The sequence below is a fragment of the Scyliorhinus canicula genome, chromosome 8 (genome assembly GCF_902713615.1).
Source record: "Scyliorhinus canicula chromosome 8, sScyCan1.1, whole genome shotgun sequence".
In the NCBI taxonomy this organism is placed as follows: domain Eukaryota; kingdom Metazoa; phylum Chordata; class Chondrichthyes; order Carcharhiniformes; family Scyliorhinidae; genus Scyliorhinus; species Scyliorhinus canicula.
This window is the reverse complement of record NC_052153.1, coordinates 41,539,106-41,559,079: the sequence shown is the minus strand read 5'-3', so window position 1 is coordinate 41,559,079 and position 19,974 is coordinate 41,539,106. Positions and strand designations below refer to the sequence as shown.

At 45.7% G+C, this 19,974-nt stretch overlaps 1 protein-coding gene across 2 annotated transcripts in view; it reads right to left on the bottom strand.

The window, feature by feature from the left end:
• rcl1 (RNA terminal phosphate cyclase-like 1) overlaps positions 1-19,974 on the bottom strand; it is a 44,313-nt gene that overhangs the window by 10,906 nt on the left and 13,433 nt on the right. For both annotated transcript variants that reach the window (XM_038804420.1, XM_038804421.1), the window contains exons 3-6: positions 17,954-18,129; positions 16,083-16,157; positions 10,597-10,721; positions 3,251-3,376 (exon numbers count right to left, since the gene is read on the bottom strand). In XM_038804420.1, the coding sequence (XP_038660348.1) occupies positions 3,251-3,376; positions 10,597-10,721; positions 16,083-16,157; positions 17,954-18,129 (502 nt within the window). The remainder of the gene's footprint in view (positions 1-3,250; positions 3,377-10,596; positions 10,722-16,082; positions 16,158-17,953; positions 18,130-19,974) is intronic.

Genomic DNA, 19,974 nt, shown 5'->3' with positions numbered 1-19,974 from the left:
GTGAACACCTCACTTCTGACCTTATGTAACGGATGCCCAGAAGGAAGGTAATTAATGAAGAAGCTGAATATGGTTGGGCATAGGACACTACCCTGAGGAAATCCTGCAGTGACATCCTGGAGCTGAGATGATTGATTCCAACCATCTTCCTTTGTCCCAGGAATGACTTGAACCAGTAGAGCGTTTTCCCTCGATTCCCATTGACTCCAGTTTAGCTAGGGCTCCTGGATGCCGTACTCGGTCAAATGCTGCCTTGATGTCAAGGGCAGGTCACTCATCTCTGGAGTTCAGCTCTTTTATCCATGTTCGAACCAAGACTGCAGTGGGGTCAGGAGCTGAGTGACCCTGGCGGAACACATATGGAGTGTCAGTGAGCAGGTTATTGCTAACTAAGTACCGCTTGATAGCACTGTTGATGACCCCTTCCATCACTTTACTGATGATTAAGAGTAGACTGATAGGGCTGTAATTGGCCGGGTTTTTGTGTACAGGACCAAAGCAATTTTCCACATTGTCGGGTCGATGCCAGTGTTGTAACTGTATTGGAACAGCTTGACCAGGAACACGACAAGTTCTGGAGAAAGTATTTGGTGCTATTGCTGGAATATTGTCATGGTCCATAGACGTTGCAATATCCATTGCCTTTAGCCGTTTCTTGAAATCACACGGGGTGAATCGAATTGGTTGAAGATTGACATCTGATTCTGGGGACTTCTGGAGGAGACAGAAATGGACCATCCTCTCAGCACTTCTCGATGAAGATTATTGCAAATATTTCTGCCATGACCGTTGCACTGATATGCTGGGTTCTTCCATCATAAGAATGGGGATATTTGTGGAGCCTGAGCGAGTTGTTTAATTGTCCACCACCATTCACGATGGAGAGATTAAATCTGATCCTTTGGTTGTGGGATCGCTTAGCTCAGTCTATCACTTGCTGCTTAAGTCATTCTGTTTGGCGTGCAGGTAATCGTGTGTGTTGTATCTTCACCAGGTTAACACCTCATTTTTTTTGGTATGCTCCCCCTGCACTCTTCCTTGAACCAGGGTTGACCCCCAGGCTTGGTGGTACCAAGTGGGAGATATGTCGGGCCATGAGGTTACAGTCGTGGTGGAGTACAACTCTGCTGATGCTGATGGTCCACACTGCCTTATGGATGCCCAGTCTTGAGTTGCTAGATCTGTTCAAAGTCTGTCCCATTTAGCACTTTGTCTCCACAAGGACTGTGTGGTGGTCACTCCTACACTCTCATGGCGGATGCATCTGCAGCAGGCAGGTCAGTGAGGATGAGGTCAAGTATGTTTTTTCTTCTTGTTGGTTCCCTCACCACCTGCCACAGTACCAAACAGCTACGTCCTTTAGAACCCGGCCAGTTCCGTCTGTGGTGGTACTACCAACCCACCCTTGGTGATGGACATTGAAGTCTCCCACCTAGAGTACCTTCTGCGCCCTTGCCACCAACTGTGCTTACTCTGAGTGGAGTTCAACATGATTCATCAGCTGACAGTACATGGTAACCATCAGGAAGTTTCCTTGCTCATGTTTGACCTAATGAGGCTTCATGGGTCCGGAGTCGATGTTGAGGACATTATCTGTAAGATTCCGTACGTGTTATTATGTCAGACTGGCGCTTGCCTAGTCTGTGAGACTGCTCCCCCAAGCCCCCAGATGTTAGTCAGGAGGATTTTGCAGAGTCAACACAGCTGGGTTTGCAGTTTCACATTTCCAGCGTCTAGGTCAATGCTGGGTGGTCCGTTCGGTTTCTTTCCTTTTTTATCGACTTTGAAGCGGTTTGGTCCAACTGAGTTTCATGGCCATCATTAGACTTTTACTTCCAGATATTTGTTGGATACAATTTCCACCATCTGCTGCGGCCGGATTCAAACCTGGATTCACAGAGTGTCACCCTGGGCTGCTGAATCACCAGTCCAGTGACAATAGCACTACGCCGTCACCTCCCTTGGTAAAGAACATACACACTACTTTTGTGACATTAGATAATGAAAATCTTGCAGACCAGTCATGCTGGAGGTTCATTCAGCAATTCCAGGCTTCAATCCCAACATGAACATTTAAACTGAGTTACACTCGACTGCAGAGAATTATGGGCTCAGGGCCAAACAAGTTGACAGAAGACTTTTTATCCAGAGTGTCACTTTTGAATGGAAAACATACGTATAAACAAACATACAAAGTAGGAAGCAGGGGTTGCTCCTCGAGCCTGCTCTACCATTTGAGATCAATTGTGATCTGATTGTGGCTTCAACTCCACTTTCCTGACCACCCCTTATAACCTTTGACTCCCTTGTCAACCAAGAATCTATCGAATTCAAGCTTAAAAATATTCAAGCTTAAAAACATGGCGAGACCATGCAGACGCTGCGACAACGGATGAACGGACATCGCGCGACAATCGCCAGGCAGGAATGTTCCCTTCCAGTCGGGGAACACTTCAGCAGTCCAAGGGCATTCAGCCTCTGATATTCAGGTAAGCGTTCTCCGAGGCGGCCTTCTGGATGCGCGACAACCCAGAATCGCCGAGCAGAAACTTGTAGCTAAGTTCCGCACAGGAGTACAGCCTCAACCTGGACCTTGGATTCATGTCACATTGCATTCACCCCCCACCATCGGGCCTGGGCTTGCAAAATCCTGGCTCGAGACAATTCACACCTCTTTAACCTGTGATTATTCCTCTCTCCAGTTGCTCTGCCTGGACCTGTAGAAACTCGCATTCAGAGTATCGTATTGCACCTTTGACTTTGTCTATATATACGTTTCTGGAACCCACCTCTTCATTCACCCGAGGAAGAAGCAGTGCTCCGAAAGCTAGTGATTCGAAACAAACCTGTTGGACTTAGCCTGGTGCTGTAAGACTTCTTACTGGCTATTTAAATAATATACTGCTTTTCTATTCTTCCTGCAAAAGTGGACAAGTTCATATATTCCCACATTATACTCTATCTGCCATATTTTTGTCCACTTACTTAACCATCTACATTCCTTTGCAGACTTAGTCAGCAACCCACAGTATTAAATTACAATCACACTGGAAGAATCAAAATAAAACAAGTTTCTGGAAAATTATTCGCTTGAAGTTTCAACTGCATACGTGGTGATTGTTAACCAGAGCATTTTACCTGGCTTTCTACCATGCACTACATTGCCAAAAAAAATCTTGAAACATTTTAATTTGTCCGTTTCAAATTCAAATTTAGTACAGGATCTCCAGTTGCCCAAGTCAAGACTCACTTTCCTGAATTTGCTCCTTTCATGTGATCGGTGTAAATGTAGATATCTGGTATGAACTTGTTTAAAATACTTCGAGCTGAATCAACAATTCTGTTGGCTATCTGTGGAGATACCCTGACGGAGTATCTAATGTCCTTAGTGAAGGAAAGTCAGAGCAGCAAATAGTGAAACAGAGAACAGCAACTAAAAAAACAAACTTTAAAATAAGTCATCATCCATTTTGCAAAAATAAAGCTTCAATAGTGCTTTCAATGCAATGCACAGATCTAGCACTAGGCTGCAGGTTAACAAACAAGTGTAAATATATTATACAATGCCAATCTTCCTCATCCTGTCCCTCCCTTTTTGTCTATCCTGCCTGCTTTGGGTTCCATGCAGTTACAAGACAGCCAACCACAACTCTAACCAATGCTGCTGTAAAGTGCATCGCAAAGAGGTTCCAGGGGCAAATTTACCCCACTCTGGAGATGACACACAATCTCAGTCTGCTTTTCCACCAGGGATTGCACAGCTCAGACAAGGAACGCACAAGGTCTTTCTTTTAATATGGGAGGGAGAATCTGGTATTAGAATTTCAATTTATGAGTGAGAGGGATAGACTGGTGGGAAAGATGCTGGAGGTGGACAGGAGGTATGCAGAGGCACCAGAGGAGGGACTGTTGGGGGAGAGGCGCAGCTTGCAGGCTAAATTTGATTTGCTGACCACTAGAAAGGCGGAGGCACAGTGGAGGAAGGCACAAGGGGCAGTGTACGAACATGGTGAAAAGGCGATTAGGATGCTGGCTCATCAGCTCCGCAAGTGGGATGCGGCTAAGGAGATTGCTGGAGTGAGAGACAAGAGTGGGAATGTGGTGCGGAAGGGGGTAGAGGTGAATGCTAACTGTTCCACTAGTCTGGTGAAGGTTTGGATTTGGTGAAGGGTTCATTAGATGGGTAAGGCTGCTATATGAGGCCCCGATGGCGTGCGTGGCCACGAATAGGAGGAGGTCGGAGTACTTCCGGCTTTACTGAGGGACCAGGCAGGGTTGCCCCCTGCCCCCCTTATTGTTTGCACTGGCAATCGAGCCGTTGGCGATGGCGTTGAGAGATTCAGAGAGGTGGAGAGGCTTGGTGCGAGGTGGAGAGGAACATAGGGTGTCGTTGTATGCCGACGACCTGTTACTGTATGTGGCGGACCCGGTGGGAGGGATGCCGGGAGTGATGGAGTTGCTAGCTGAGTTTGGGATCTTTTCAGGTTAAAAATTAAATTTAGGCAAGAGCGAGGTGTTTGTGGTGCACCCTGGAGACCAGGAGGAAGGAATTGGTAGACTCCCGCTGCAGCGGGCAGGGGAGAACTTTAGGTACCTGGGGGTGCAGGTGGCCAGGGACTGGGGGACTCTTCACAAGCATAACTTCACCAGACTTGTAGATCAGATGGAGGAGGAGTTCAAGAGGTGAGACATGCTGCCATTGTCGTTGATGGGAGGGTACAGTCCGTCAAAATGACGGTGCTTCCGAGGTCTTGTTCCTCTTTCAGGGCCTTCTTTAGGAGAGTGACTAGCAGTATTTTGAGCTTTGTGTGGGCACATGGGACTCCGAGAGTGAAGAGGGTGTTCCTGGAGCGAGGAAGGGATAGAGGCGGGCTGGCGCTGCCCAACCTTCTGGGGTACTATTGGGCAGCCAATGTGTCAATGGTGCGTAAATGGGTGATGGAGGGGGGAGGGGCTGCGTGGAAAAGAATGGAGATGGCGTCATGTAGAGGTACGAGCCTGGGTGCCATGGCAACGGCACCGTTGCCGCTCTCCCCTAAGAGGTTTACCACGAGCCCGGTGGTGGCGGCGACCCTAAGAATCTGGGGACAGTGGAGACGGCATCGGGGGGAAACAGGGGGCTCGATGGAGGCTCCACTGGGTGGCAACCATCGGTTCATCCCGGGGAACACGGATGGGGGATTTAGGGGGTGGCAAAGGGCGGGCATCAGCAAATTGAGGGACCTGTTTATTGGCGGGAGGTTTGCGGGCCTGGGGGAACTGGAAGATATATTTGGCCTTCCCCAAGGGAACATGTTCAGATACCTGCAGGTAAAGGCGTTTGCTAGGCGACAGGTAGAGGGATTCCTTTGCTGCCCTCGCAGGGGACGATGGACAGAGTGCTTTCGGGGGTGTGGGTTGGAGAGGGGAAGGTGTCTGACATCTATAAGGTAATGCAGGAGGTGGAGGAGTCGTCAGTGGAGGAGCTGAAGGCTAAATGGGAGGAGGAACTCGGGGAGCAAATAGAGGATGGGACTTGGGCGGATGCCTTGGAGAGAGTTAACTCTTCCTCCTCACGTGCGAGGCTTAGTCTCATCCAATTTAAGGTGCTGCACCGGGCCCACATGTCCGGGACCAGGATGAGTAAGTTCTTTGGGGGTGAGGATAGGTGCACCAGATGTTCGGGGAGTCCAGCGAACCACGCCCATATGTTCTGGGCATGCCCAGCACTGGAAGAATTCTGGAAGGGGGTGGCGGAGACGGTGTCGAGGGTGGTTGGATCCAGGGTCAAACCAGGGTGGGGACTCGCGATCTTGGAGTTGCGGTAGAGCCAGGAGTGCAGGAGGCGAAAGAGGCCGGTGTCCTGGCCTTTGTGTCTCTAGTAGCCCGCCGAAGGGTTCTGTTACAGTGGAAGGATGCAAGGCCCCCAAGCGTGGAGACCTGGATCAGTGACATGGCGGGATTTATAAAATTGGAAAAGGTCAAATTTGCCCTGAGAGGATCAATACAAGGGTTCTATAAACGATGGCATATAAGGAGGCAAAAGTCAGCAATAGCCCCGAAGATTACAATAAATTCAGAAACCAGCAGCGGACTAAAAAGATAATAAAGAGGGAGAAAATAAACTACAAGGGCAAACTAGTGAGGAATCTAAAAACCGATCATAATAGCTTCTTTAAAATATATAAAAGAGAGGTCAAAATGAACATAGGCCCCTTAGAAAATGATTCGGCGTAGATAGGTATGAGGAACAAGGAAATGGCAGAGGAATTAACTAGATATTTAACATCAGTCTTTATGGTGGAAAATACTTTGAACATCCATTAATATTAAAGAATATGGGGGGGCGGGGGGAGGAATTAAATATCATCACTAAAGAAGTAACATTAGACACACTAATGGGGCTAAAGACTGATAAGTCCCTGGTCTTGCATCCGAGGATTCTAAAAGAAGTAGCTCCAGAAAGTGGATGCATTGGTTATTTTCTCCAAATCCTTGGATGCAGGAGAAGTACCGGAGGTTTGGAAAACTGGCAATGTGACACCCCTATTCAAAAAGGGAGGGAGGCAAAAAGCGGCTAACTATTGGCCAATTAGCCTAACATCTATTGTTCGAAAAATATTGGAATCAATTATTAAGGAAGTAATAGCACATTTGGAAAATCATAATCTAATCAAGCAGAGTCAGATGGCTTCATGAAAGGGAAATAATGTCTGACTAATTTTAGAGTTTTTTTAAAAAGAAGTCTCAGACTGGATAGCGGGAAACCAGTGGACGTGTTGTATTTGGACTTCCAGATGGTGTTCGACAAGGTACCTCACAAAAGGCTAGTCATAAGTATAGGAGGTAGTATATTGGCATGGATAAAGAATTGGCAAATGGACAGGAAACGAGTGGGGACAAAGGGTTCTTTTTCAGGTTGGCAACCTATAACCAGTGGGGTTCCACAGGAATCAGTGCTGGGACCACAACTGTTTATTATATATATTAATGACTTGCAGGAAGGAAGCGAATATACTGTAACCAAATTTGCAGGCAACACAAAAATAGGTGGAAAGGCATGTTGCAAGAGGGATACAAACCATTTGCGAAGAGTTATGGGTAGATTAACAGGTGGCACAGCACAGGTAGCACAGTGATTAGCACTGTCGCTTCATAGCTCCAGGGTCCCAGGTTCAATTCCCGGCTTGGGTCACTGTCTGTGCAGAGTCTGCACGTTCTTCTAGTGTCTGTGTGGGTTTGCTCCGGTTTCCTCCCACATTCCAAAGATGTGCAGGTTAGGTGGATTGGCCATGCTAAATTGCCCTTGGGTTAGATGGGGCTGCAGGGTTATAGGGATAGGGTGGGGATGTGGGGTTAAGTAAGGTGCTCTATCCAAGAGCCGGTGCAGACTTGATGGGCCGAATGACCTCCTTCTGCACTGTAAATTCTACGATGTATACCCTGTCAAGCTCCTTAAGAATACTCTTATGTTTCAATGAGATCACCTCTCATTCTTCTAAATTACAATGCATAGAGTCCCTATGGTTGGTAATAACCTATGGTTATTACAGATCGGTGCCCATACCGAGACTCTCTCCAGCCCCAAATGCTGCCTCCACTGTCTCCACACCCTTAGGGCCGACACCACCACGGGGCTCGCAGAATACCTGGCCGGCGAGAACAAAGCCCTCAAAACACGTACCCCTACACGATGCCGCCTCCACCCTCCCCCAAGCCCATTTCCTTACCATATCAATGCTTGCTACCAAATAATAGTTCCTCATGTTCGGCAACAGCAGCCCCGACCCACCCACGGGGTCTTGCCCGCCCACACAAACAGTGAAATCAACCCATTGACCTTCGTTAAAAAAAAACTACTTGGGAACAAAGATTAGGAGGGTCTGAAATACAAACAAAAACTTCGGCAATACCATAATTTTCACTGTCTCCACCCGTCCTGCCAGTGACAACACCTCAAAGTCCACCTTCAGCTGCTCCTCCAGCTGAACCAAGTTCAGTTTATGCAACTGCGCCCTAATCCCCGCCACCTGGATACCCAAATACCTGAAACTCACGTCCACCACCCTAAACGGCAACTCACCTAGTCTCCTTTGCTGGCCTCAATCAGGAACACCTTGCTCTTTCCCAAATTCAATTTGTATCCTGAAAACTTGCCAAATTCTCCCAGGATCTCCGTGATGCCTCTGATGCGGCCCATCGGGTCCAAAATATATAATAGCAGGGGTCTTCTGCATGCAATGAGACCCTGAGTTCGGCCAGTAACGTCTTGTCCAACAGAAAAAATTTCAATCCTGGCGTACACCCGGCACATGTGGGAGAAGTGAGACGTATGAACACTCCTTTGTCCCCAGCCCCCCAACCTCCACAGACCCCCCTCTCACTCAATCCCTATCCAGTCCCTTGACACCCTAAGCGCCATTGCCAGCTGTTCTATTGCAAAGGCGAAAAGCAACCGGGAGAGCGCACACCCCTGCCTCATCCCACAATGCAGCCCAAAGTACCCTGAACTCACTCGGCTCGTCAGTAGGCTCGCAACCGGCGTCTTATATCGCAGCCAGATCCAATGCACAAACCCGCCTGAACCCGATCTACCCCAGCACCTCCAACAAATATGCCAATTCCACCCATCAAAAGCCTTACCCGCGTCCATCGCCACTGCTACTTCCACTCCAAAGGCATCATGGGTACATTAATGGTAGCCTCCTCACATTCGCCGTCAACTGCCTCCCCTTCACAAAACCCGTCTGATCCTTTCCTATCACCTCAGGCATACTGTTCTCAATTTGCGATGCCAACACCTTAGCCAATAACTTGGTGTCCACATTCAATAGTGATATTGGGCAGTACCACCCACACTACTCGGGGTCCTTGTCCCTCTTCAAAATCAGGACGATAGAAGCCTACGACAATGGAGTTCTACCCTCTCCCTTGCTTCATTATACACCCTCACCAGCAATAGCCCCAGGTCCGGCCCAAACTACTGGGAACCCGTACGGCCCCAGAGCCTTCCCTGCCTGTATCGTCCCCATACCATCCCCCTCAGCCCAATTGGGGCCCCCAGTCCCTCAAACAGCCCCTCCTCCATGTTGGAAAACTCTAACCCATCCAGGAACCACTGCATCCCCTCCTCCCCGGTTGGGTGCACCGACTCATAGAGCCTCCGATAAAACACCTCGAACATTCCATTCACCCCCTCCGGGTCCATCACCCTCATCATCCCTAACTCTACCGAGCTGCCTCCTGCTTTCTTAACTGATGGGCCAACATCCTACTCGACTTTTCCCCATACTACTACACTGCCCCTCTGCAACTGCCCTACCGCCTTCCCCCTAGAAACTAGCCCAAACCCCATCTGGAGCCTCTGCCTCTCCTCCAACAACCCTACCTCCGGCGCCATCCCAAATATCTCCTGTCCACCCTCAAAATCTTATCCACCAGCCTTACCCTCTCCTCCCACTCCGTTTTCTCCCTATGCACCCAAATTGATATGAACACCCCATGGACTACAGCCTTAAGTGCTTCCCACAGAATGGCAGCTGTGACCTCCCACGTGTCGTTCAGCTCCATGGAATCCTGAATGGCAGCCCTCACCCGATCACCCACCTCATCCACTAGCAACCCCACATCCAGCCTCCATTGCCTGCGTTGCCTCCACTCTCCCGCAAATACACCCAACGCAGTGTATGGTCAGAAACCACAATCGCCGAATACTCAAGTCGGCCAGCCCCCTGCAACGTATTGGCCAACAAAAAAAAAATCAATCCTGGTGTACACCCGGCGCACATGGGAGAAGTAGGAAAACTCCTTTGACCCCCCCCCCCCCCCCCCCCCCCCCCCCCCCACAATGCGCTCCATTTCAGCCATTTCCAACACCTCGACGACTTGGGACTCGACCGGTCATAGCTCGAATCCATGACCGTAAAATCAACCGATGAGAGTCAAAGTCCGGAATCTTCTCCAAACACACGCCTTGTAAAATCTATGGCATCCCAATTCGGGGCATAAATGTTTACCAGGACCATCGGCACCCCCCCGGATCGACCGCAATACTCCCCACCTTGAACACAACCCGTTTATTAACCAACACCGCCAACCCCCACTCATCTTCAGACCCAGCCCCGAATGAAACACCTGCCCCATCCATTCCTTTCTCAGCCTCGTCTGGTCCCCCCAGCTTCAGGTGTGTCTCCTGCAAAAAAGCCAAGTCGGTCTTCATACTCCTCAGATGCATGAACAGACATTGTCTGCCGTATGTATTTAAATTACTGCAGCAAGTATGTTTTGGTAAGTTTGGAAAGGCACTGTATAAATTCAAGTTCTCCCTCTCTTTCCAACCCAAAAAGTGACTGCTCCACCTGTCCAAATTCTATTCTCATGCTACTGTAGTTATAAATGGTCAGAATTCATATGGTTCAAAACAACTTCATGCGGGGGGGGGGGGGGGGGGGGGGGGGGGGGGGGAATCAATGAAATAACAACTTGTTTTCTCTTCCTCCTCTCCCTCCCAAATCATGAGCTTTTATAAAGCACTGATTGCAAATTAAGAGAAGAGAATGAAGTTTGAACAAAGGGGATGAACTGCATGTACAGAACCATGTGCATTCAGAAGGATACGCTACACCTCTGATCCGCTTGATTTTGCCAGGATCGGTTAACTGGACAGGCTTTAAAAACCTCCGCACAGGGCATGAGAAGATCACCTCGCCGCCTCCTCCAGGGGCCATGCCCCTCCGAACTACCTATCAAAGCAAACACAAAACCTGTATTTTAATTACAACTAACCCAGGTAACACCATGTAATATAATCTATTTTTCATATCCTGGGTCACTTTGACAGATTAAATAAGACTATCATCACATTCAAAGGAGATCAATGTTTAGTTTGCAACACATTGATTGTTTCAGCAACTACCAAATTCAAGCCCAAATTACAGGAAGCATGGATTTTGGAGGTGATGGTGGATGGGATTGGGAATAAACACGCCACTGATTTAGGGCCACTTCTATCTTAAGGTAAAGAATCTTATAATTTAAACCCCAAACCCATTGACATTCAAACAAAAGGGACTGTTATATTTTGCAGAGGATGGTGATTAAAAGAAAAGGCTTATAAAGTTGCCAGAATTAGTAGTAGACCCGAGGATTGGGAGGTTTTTGGAATACAGCAAAGGAAGGCCAAGTAACTGATAAAGAAAAGGAAAACAAAATATGAATGCTACCTAGCAAAAAACATAACTGACTGCAAAAACTTCTATTAGTGTGTAAAATGGAAGTGTTTGGCTAAGACAAATGTGAGTCATCATAGAATCCGTACAGTGCAGGAGACTATTTGGCCCATCGAGTCTGCACCGACCCCCTGAAAGAGCATTCTGCACTCCCCCGCCCAATCCCTGTAATCTAACCTGCACACCATTGTAACATTAAGGGGCAATTTAGCATAGCGAATTCTAACCTGCACATCTTTGGACGGTGGGAGGAAATCCATGCAGACATGAGGAGAACGTGCAAACTCCACACAGACAGTCACCCAAGGTCGGAATAGACCAGAGTTCCTGGCGCTGTGAGGCAGCAATGCTAACCACTGTGACACCCCCTTACAGGTGGAATCAGGGGAATTTACAGTGGGGAATGGAGAAATGGCAGGAAGTGAAGTGTTACTTTTTTCAATTAAGAAATCTCCTTTCCCATGTCTGCATGGGTTTCACCCCCTCAACCCAAAGATGTGCAAATTAGGTGGATTGGGAAGCACGGTAGCATGGTGGTGAGCATAAATGCTTCACAGCTCCAGGGTCCCAGGTTCGATTCCCGGCTGGGTCACTGTCTGTGTGGAGTCTGCACGTCCTCCCCGTGTGTGCGTGGGTTTCCTCCGGGTGCTCCGGTTTCCTCCCACAGTCCAAAGATGTGTGGGTTAGGTGGATTGGCCATGCTAAATTGCCTGTAGTGTCCTAAAATGTAAGGTTAAGGGGGGGGGGGTTGTTGGGTTATGGGTATAGGGTGGATATGTGGGTTTGAGTAGGGTGATCATGGCTCGGCACAACATCGATGGCCGAAGGGCCTGTTCTGTGCTGTACTGTTCTATGGCCAAGCTAAATTGCCCCTTAATTGGAAAAAAATAATTGGGTATTCTAAATTTATCTTTTAAAAATTAAGAAATCTCCCAGATGTAGAGATCCAAGAGAATAGGGTGAATGCGCAGTTGAAGAAAATGAGTATAAATTAGAAAGTTACATTTGTCGCAGGGAAAGGTGAAAAAGGGGAAAGATTTGTACAAACCGTATAGTCGTCTGTTAGGGAGCCTGTTTCCTGAATTGTTTATGTGTTGTAACTTTTGTATGTACGGTTTTAATAAAAATACGTTTTTAAAAAAGTTATATTTGAGAAATTATTGGGACTGAAAGTTTAAGTCACCGGGGACCTGATATTATGCATCCCAGAGTGTTGAAAGAGGTTGCTGCAGAGCTAGTTAATGAATTAGTGACTGGCTTCCAAATCTCTATAGATTCTGGAATGGTCCTTGAAGATAGGAAGGTAGCAAATATCACCCCACCATTTAAGAAGAGAGGGGGTAAAAAAACAGGGAATTACAGACGTGTTAGCCTTACATCAGTAGTAAGGAAAACGCTAGAATCTGTTATAAAGAATGTTATAAATGGACAATCATGATCTGATTGGGCATAGTCAGCATGGAATTTACAAGTGAGATATAATGTTTGACAAACTGGAAGTTTTTTGAGGATGTTACCAACAAAATTGACAGATGGACATAGCATGGATTTTCAGAAGGCTTTTCATAAAGTCCCCTACAGGAGGTTGATAAAATAAAAGCATATGGGACAGGAGGCAATACTGTCATGGATTAAGGATTGGGTAACAGGCAGAAAATGGTAGAAATAAACGGGTCATTCTCACGTTGGCAGGGTGTGGCTAGTGGGGTACCACAAGGATCAGTACTTGGGCCCCAGCTGTTCACAATACATATTGCATGTGGGGATCAAATCTAATATTTCCAAGTTCACAGATGATATAAAGCTAGACAGGAATGTGTATTGCAAGGGCGATGCAAAGCAGTTACAGGAGGTTTTGGACATACTTAGTGAGTGGACAAGATCATGGCAGATGGAATATAATGTGGAAAAATGTGAGGAAATTTATTTTGGTAGAAGCAACAGATGTGCAGAGTATTTCCTAAATGGTAAGAAATTAGAAAGTGTAGACTATGTACAAAGGGACCTGGGTGTCGTGCCCATAAGTCAGGAAAGTTAATATGCAATGCAGCAAGCTATTAGGACAGCTAATGGAATGTTAGCCTTTATTGCAAGGGGATTTGAGTACAGTAATGAGGTCTGACTTCAATTATATAGAAGCTTGATTAGACCGCACCTGGAGTACTGTGTGCAGTTTTGATCCCCTTACTTCATAAAATATATTATTTCCATAGAGGGAGTGCAACAAAGGTTCGCTCGACTTGTTCTGGGGATGGCGGGACTATCTTGTGGAGAAAGATTGGGAAAACTGGGCCTGTATTCGCTAGTTTCACTCTCACTGAAATGTACAAAGTACTTGAAGGAACAGACAGAGTAGATGCAGGTTACATGCTTCCCTTGGTTGGTGAGTCTAGTTTACCAGGGGCACAATTTCAGAATAAGGGGGATGCCACTTAGGACCAAGATGAGGAGAAATTTCTTTATACTGAGGATCATGAATCTTTGTTCCCTACTCCAGAGGGTTGTGGAAATTCAGCCATTGTGTATGTTTAAAGCAGAAATTGACAATTACAAAGGACCATGGCGATAGCGTGTGTAAAAGGCACTGAAGTGTCCAATCAGCCATGATCGTATCGAATAGCTGAATGGCCTACTTCTATCCTATGAATACAAAAGCCGAAGTAAATAACATTTTCACAAGTGGCTCAACAGATCTTAATGCAAAGTGCATTGTCTTTCTTTAAATAACCTCTGCCAACTAAATTTTAATGCAATCATTTATCTTATTTTTAAATAAATTTAGAGTACCCAATTAGTTCCCCCCCCCCCCCCAATTAAGGGACAATTTATCCTGGCCAATCCACCTAACCTACACATCTTTGGGTTGTGGGGGTGAATCCTCGCAGACACGGGGAGAATGTGCACAGTCCACACAGACAGTGACCCAGAGCCGGGATTCGAACCCGGGTCCTCAGTGCCATAGGGCTGCAGTGCTAATCACTGTGCCACGTGCCGCCCATAACAATTTATCTTTAATATTTACATTCATTAAGCTTCAACACCCCACCATGAGGGATAGCACCTGTAAAAACTGATGTGAAAGTCCAACCTATTCCTTGTATTTAAGTATTGCACTGAATTTATTCAACACCAGATGAAGTAGCTACTCATATGAATGAATGTTTCTGCTTACCAATGTAGTATCAAAACTTAATATTCCCCCACTCCCAGTTAAAGGACACTATTCTGACTTAATAATTAGAATACAAATTAAAAATGTCACAGCCCAAAAAAAAAGAGTAATGATTTGAACAGACCATGGAGAGTTAAATTCTCTGCTTATCAAAACTTGGTGCAATTATTTAATTTTTGAAATCTGTTGAGCAACTGATTTTTGGGCAAGTCGGCTGTTATGATCACTAGATTTTATAAAATGGTTATATTTTCAACCGTGTCTTTTAGGGTAAGGAAGTAAAGTCCTGAAATGAGGGATGGCATGAAGTTGTACTGAACTGACGGCCCATGTGATCTGGTTGCCATGTGGACAGGGGGTTGGGTCAAGTCTTATTGAAAGCCAGGTGCAAGCTTTAACACCTGCACACAAAGGGAGAAGCAGCTATCCTTGCTATGTGCAGGCAACAGGGCTCTGAGTCAGACCAAAAGCAGCTGCTGCTATGCCAGGCTGAACAAAGGACTCTTTTTGGATGAATCACCAAGCGGAGCGCTGGTGAGGACGGAACCCCTGATCAAAGGGGCACCAGTTGTTGTGGAGAGTTGAAGACGAAAGAATCACCAGTGGGTGCCTTGCTGCTCGAAGCCCATTCAAGTACATTTAGACGGTCGAATGAAAGGGACTTTGTTTAACGGATACAGGAAGATTCAGCCTGGCGAGGCAGAGTTTGTTGAATCACTGGGAGATATTTGGTACTTTAAATACAAGGCCAGGTATCTGCTGAGAATGTTTTTTCTCAGTTTAAAATTTTTTTTAAGAGTAAAATTATTTTTTCCAAATTAAGGGGCAATTTAGCGTGGCCAATCCACCTACCTTGCACATCTTTGGGTTGTGGGGGTGAAACCCACGCAAATACGGGGAGAATGTGCAAACTCCACACGGACAGTGACCCAGGGCCAGGATTCGAACCTGGGTCCTCAGCACCGTAGGCAGCAATGCTAACCACTGTGCCACCGTGCTGCCCTAGGTACCTGCTATGAATGCGACATAATTCATAAACATGGTATGGGAATTTTGGTTCTATTAAGAAGTTACTAGGGAACATCTTTATTGTAGTCCAGTATATTATTTGCCTACTAGGTAATGTTGGTTGGTGTTTGTGTGATTTTGGTGTGTCAGTCACTGGGATGTATCTCTCTTTTAAAAGTTATTGGTCTCTATGAGAATCGCAACGGAGCAAGAATAACTTACATTGGGTGCAAAACTGCTAGGCACTTAGTTATGTTTGTCTGCTTCAATATTAGGGCCATGGATTATTGTTGCCAGTATTGTTAGAATAATTGAGTTCTTTGGAAATTTCTCTCCAAACTCAACCACCTTCTGATGTCTTTGAGACAACAAACTTGCATTTATAAAGCATCTTTAACCTAGCAATATGTCCCAGGGCATTTTCACTGGGGTGTATCAAATTAAAATTTAAGGTTAACCAACTTTAACGTTACGGTAATTATTTACATGTGAAAATGATCCAAAATGGTGCTAATTCATTTCTCCAGTTCAACCAAAATTAGTACAACGTTCATTCACTGCTGTTCCGAATAATTCCTTCAGTAAATTTTCATTTTTGGCCTAATCTGCTGTCACTGACTGTACAAATGAAATTCTACCAGCGTGAAAAAAAGGGAAAAGATATACTTTAAAAATGAGTAAGATGGTTTTCTTACCTTTAGTTCAAGCCCGTCACCATCTACACCAAACCTTTGCATTAAGGGGAGAGCCGTCACTTTAAGTGTATCCACCTTTTAATAAAACACACAGAATAAAAGTATTAAGTTGATAGAAAAGCGAATTCATATCAGTGCATAGAATGATCAGATCGTAATGTTTTTCACACACAGAACAAAATCCATCTAAATATATTCAAAGCACTTCCACTTTTAGCTAAAGCTACTCCTGAAATAAAAAGGAAAAAACTAAATGCTATTTTGAAAGGTCAGTGGATGTTTATTTTCACCATCACTGTATGAAGTACCGTTGCTAAATTTCTTGACTGATCAAACAGCTTGCTATTGGACTAGTAATCCGGAGGCCCAGAGTACTGCTCTGGGGATACGGGTTCAGATCCCACCATGACAGCTGGTGGATTTTCAGTTCAATTAATAAAATCTGGAATATAGACATATAACTTACAGTGCAGAAGGAGGCCATTTGGCCCATCAAGTCTGCACCGACACTTGGAAAGAGCACCCCACATCTCTACCCTATCCCCGTAACCCCATCTAACCTTTTTGGACACTAAGGGAAATTTAGCACGGCCAATCCACCTAACCTGCACAACTTTGGACTGTGGGAGGAAACCGGAGCGCCCGGAGGAAACCCACACAGGCACCGCGCGGGGGGGACGGACACGTGCAGACTCAGCGCAGACAGTGACCCAAGCCGGGAATCGAACCTAGGACCCTGGAGCTGTGAAGCAACTGTACTAACCACTGCGTTACTACTGTACTAAAGCTAGTCTCAGTAATAGTGACCAAGAAACCATCATTGAATGTCGTAAAACACAACTGGTTCACTAATGTCCTTCAGGGAAGGAGATCTACCATCCATACCTAGTCTGGCCTACATGCAACTCCAGAGCCACAGCAATGTGGTTGACTCTCAGCTGCCCTCTGAGATGGGATGTCAAGCCACTCAGTTTAAGGGCAATAAGGGACGGGCAACAAATGCTGGCCTTTGCAGTGACAGCCAGATCAAAAAAAAGAAAAGAATGTTTATTTGGACGTCTCGGAAAGGTTTTTGGTAAGTGACCTACTGTTGATACTTATCAAGATAAGATCAAAATGGAAAGGTACGTCTTCTAATAACATTTCAAGGTATGACTATGTATGGAGTGAGAAATTAACAAGGACCTCAAGCCCTTTAACCATACAACTGAGTTTCAGGAACAGCACAAGCTAATTGACTGAATGGTACAGTTGCCATCCTGAGGACTGTGGATGAGGGGTAAGTGGATTGCAATGGGCCGCAGCATAAAGTACCATGGCTTTAATTAGGACCAAAATCTGAGTACAGTAGTGCAGTGGTAAACTCGCTAAACAAATAATGCAGAGACCTGGACCAGTACGGCGGGTACATGACTTCAAATCCCACAAGATCGTTTGAGAATCTGAATTTAGTTTTAGAAACCTGGAAATAAGACCCAGGGATCACTAAAAGTGACCGTAACGTTGTCAGATAGTCATGTAGGTTTACTCAAGTCCTTTTATGGAAGGAAACCGTACTCAAGTCAAGCCAAATGTGACGACACTCGCACAGTAATGGATGAGTGAACAGCCCTAGCAATTTGTTCAGTTGCATCAAACCACTGCCCCAGTTCAGCAAGATGGTCACCATCACCTTCCCAGAATAACTATGGGCGGACAATAAACGTCAGCATTGCCAGTGAAAATGGATGGGAAAATACACACATTATCAATATCAGCCAAAATGAAAGTTTAAAGAATCCGCAATACCCAACTTCTTTATCAATGGGTAAGATAGGTTTGCTCAGGCTTAGCACTTCAAATTTCTCAGCATCAGTTTAACTGTAACTTACAGAAGGATCTGTTTGATCATTGGTGACGCCTTTCAGGATGGCTTTTAATGGTCTCTTCATAAAAGGAGCTAGATAGAGCAAGGCTTCCAGGTAATAGCCAATGGAACGTTGGGGGTGGCAGTCATGTTCAATCTTCCCTCCAAGTAGAATACCTGGTTGGTAATACAGTGTAGTACCTGAAGAAACAGGGATCCATCAAAATGTCTCATTCAAACATGAAAAAAGACTGGCAATGTTCATTCTCTGAGAGTATCTAAACATAACATCAAAGTAGACATATTTATGTCTCTCACTTGCATGCAAAGGGATGAGGTATTAAAAGCAGAATACAGGGAGCTAGGAAGGAAGTTAAGAAATCGGACCTCAAAGGTAGTGATCTCAGGATTACTACCGGTGCCATGTGCTAGTCAGAGTAGAAATGACAGGATATGTAGGATGAATACGTGGCTGAAGAGATGGTGTCAGGGGGAGGGTTTCAGATTCCTGGGGCATTGGGACTGGTTCTGGGGGAGGTGGGACCTGTACAAACTGGACGGGTTACACCTGGGCAGGACTGGAACTGATGCCTTAATGCACGGAGCATTTGCAATAAAGTGGATAAATTAATCGCGCAGATAGATATAAATGGGTATGATATAATTGGGATTACGGAGACATGGCTGCAGGTGAACAGGGATGGGAACTGAATGTCCCAGGTTTCTCAGTATTTAGGAAGGACAGGCATAAAAGAAAAGGAGATGGCGTGGCACTGCTGGTTAAAGAGGAAATTAACACAATAGTGAGAAAGGATATTAGCTCTGACAATGTGGAATCTGTATGGGTAGAGTTAAGAAATACCAAGGGGCAAAAAAACATTAGTGGGTGTCATATATAGACCCCCAAACTGCACTGGAGAGGTTAAGAATGGCATTAAACAAGAAATTAGAGATGCATGTAATAAGTGAATATTGGTGATCATGGGTGATTTTAATCTTCACAAATTGGGCAAATCAAATTAGCAACAATGCCGTAGAGGAGGAATTCCTGTGTACGGGATGGTTTTCTCGACCAATATGTGGAGGAACCAACTAGAGAGCAGGCCATCTTGGACTGGGTACTGTGTAATGAGAAGGGAATCATTGCCAATCTGGCTGTACGAGACCCCTTGGGGATGAGCTACAATAACATGATAGAATTTTTTTAAAAGATGGAGAATGAAGTAGTTGATTCGGAGACTAGGGTGCTGAATCTTAATAAAGGGAACTATGAAGATATGAGGCATGAGTTGGCCTTGATAGATTGGGGAGAGTTACTTAAAGGGGACAGTGGATAGACAATGGCAAACATTCAAGGAACGCATGGAGGAACTATGGCAACTGTTCATTCCTGTTTGGCACAAAAGCAAAGGGGATAAGAGGGCCAACCCATGGCTTACAAAGGAAATTAGAAATAGTATCCGATACAAGGAAGAAGCATACAGATTGGCCAAGAAAAATAATAGGTCTGAGGATTGGGAGCAGTTTAGAATTTAGCAAAGAAGGACGAAGGGATTGATTAAGAAGGGGAAAGTACAGTACGAAAGGAAGCTTGCAGGGAACATAAAGACTGACACTAAGAGTTTCTACAGATATGTGAAGAGAAAGAGATTGGTAAAGAGAAATGTAGACCCACTACAGACAGAAACAGGGGAATGCAGAATAAGGGACAAAGAAATGGCTGAGCAATTAAATACATACTTTAGTTCTGTCTTCACAAATGAGACACAAATCAGAAATGTTGGAGAATTAAAGGTTTGGTGAGAGGGAAGAACTGAGGGAGATCAACATTAGTAGAGAAATGGTGCTGGGAAAACTGGTGGGATTGAAGGTGGATAAATCCCCAGGGCCTGAGAATCTCCATCCCAGAGTGCTTAAGGAGGTGGCTCTGGAAATAGTGGATGCATTGGTGGCCACCTTCCGGGATTCTATAGACTCTGGAACTGTCCCTGCAGATTGGAGGGTAGCTCACGTCACTCCAATATTCAAAAAGGGAGGTAGAGAGAA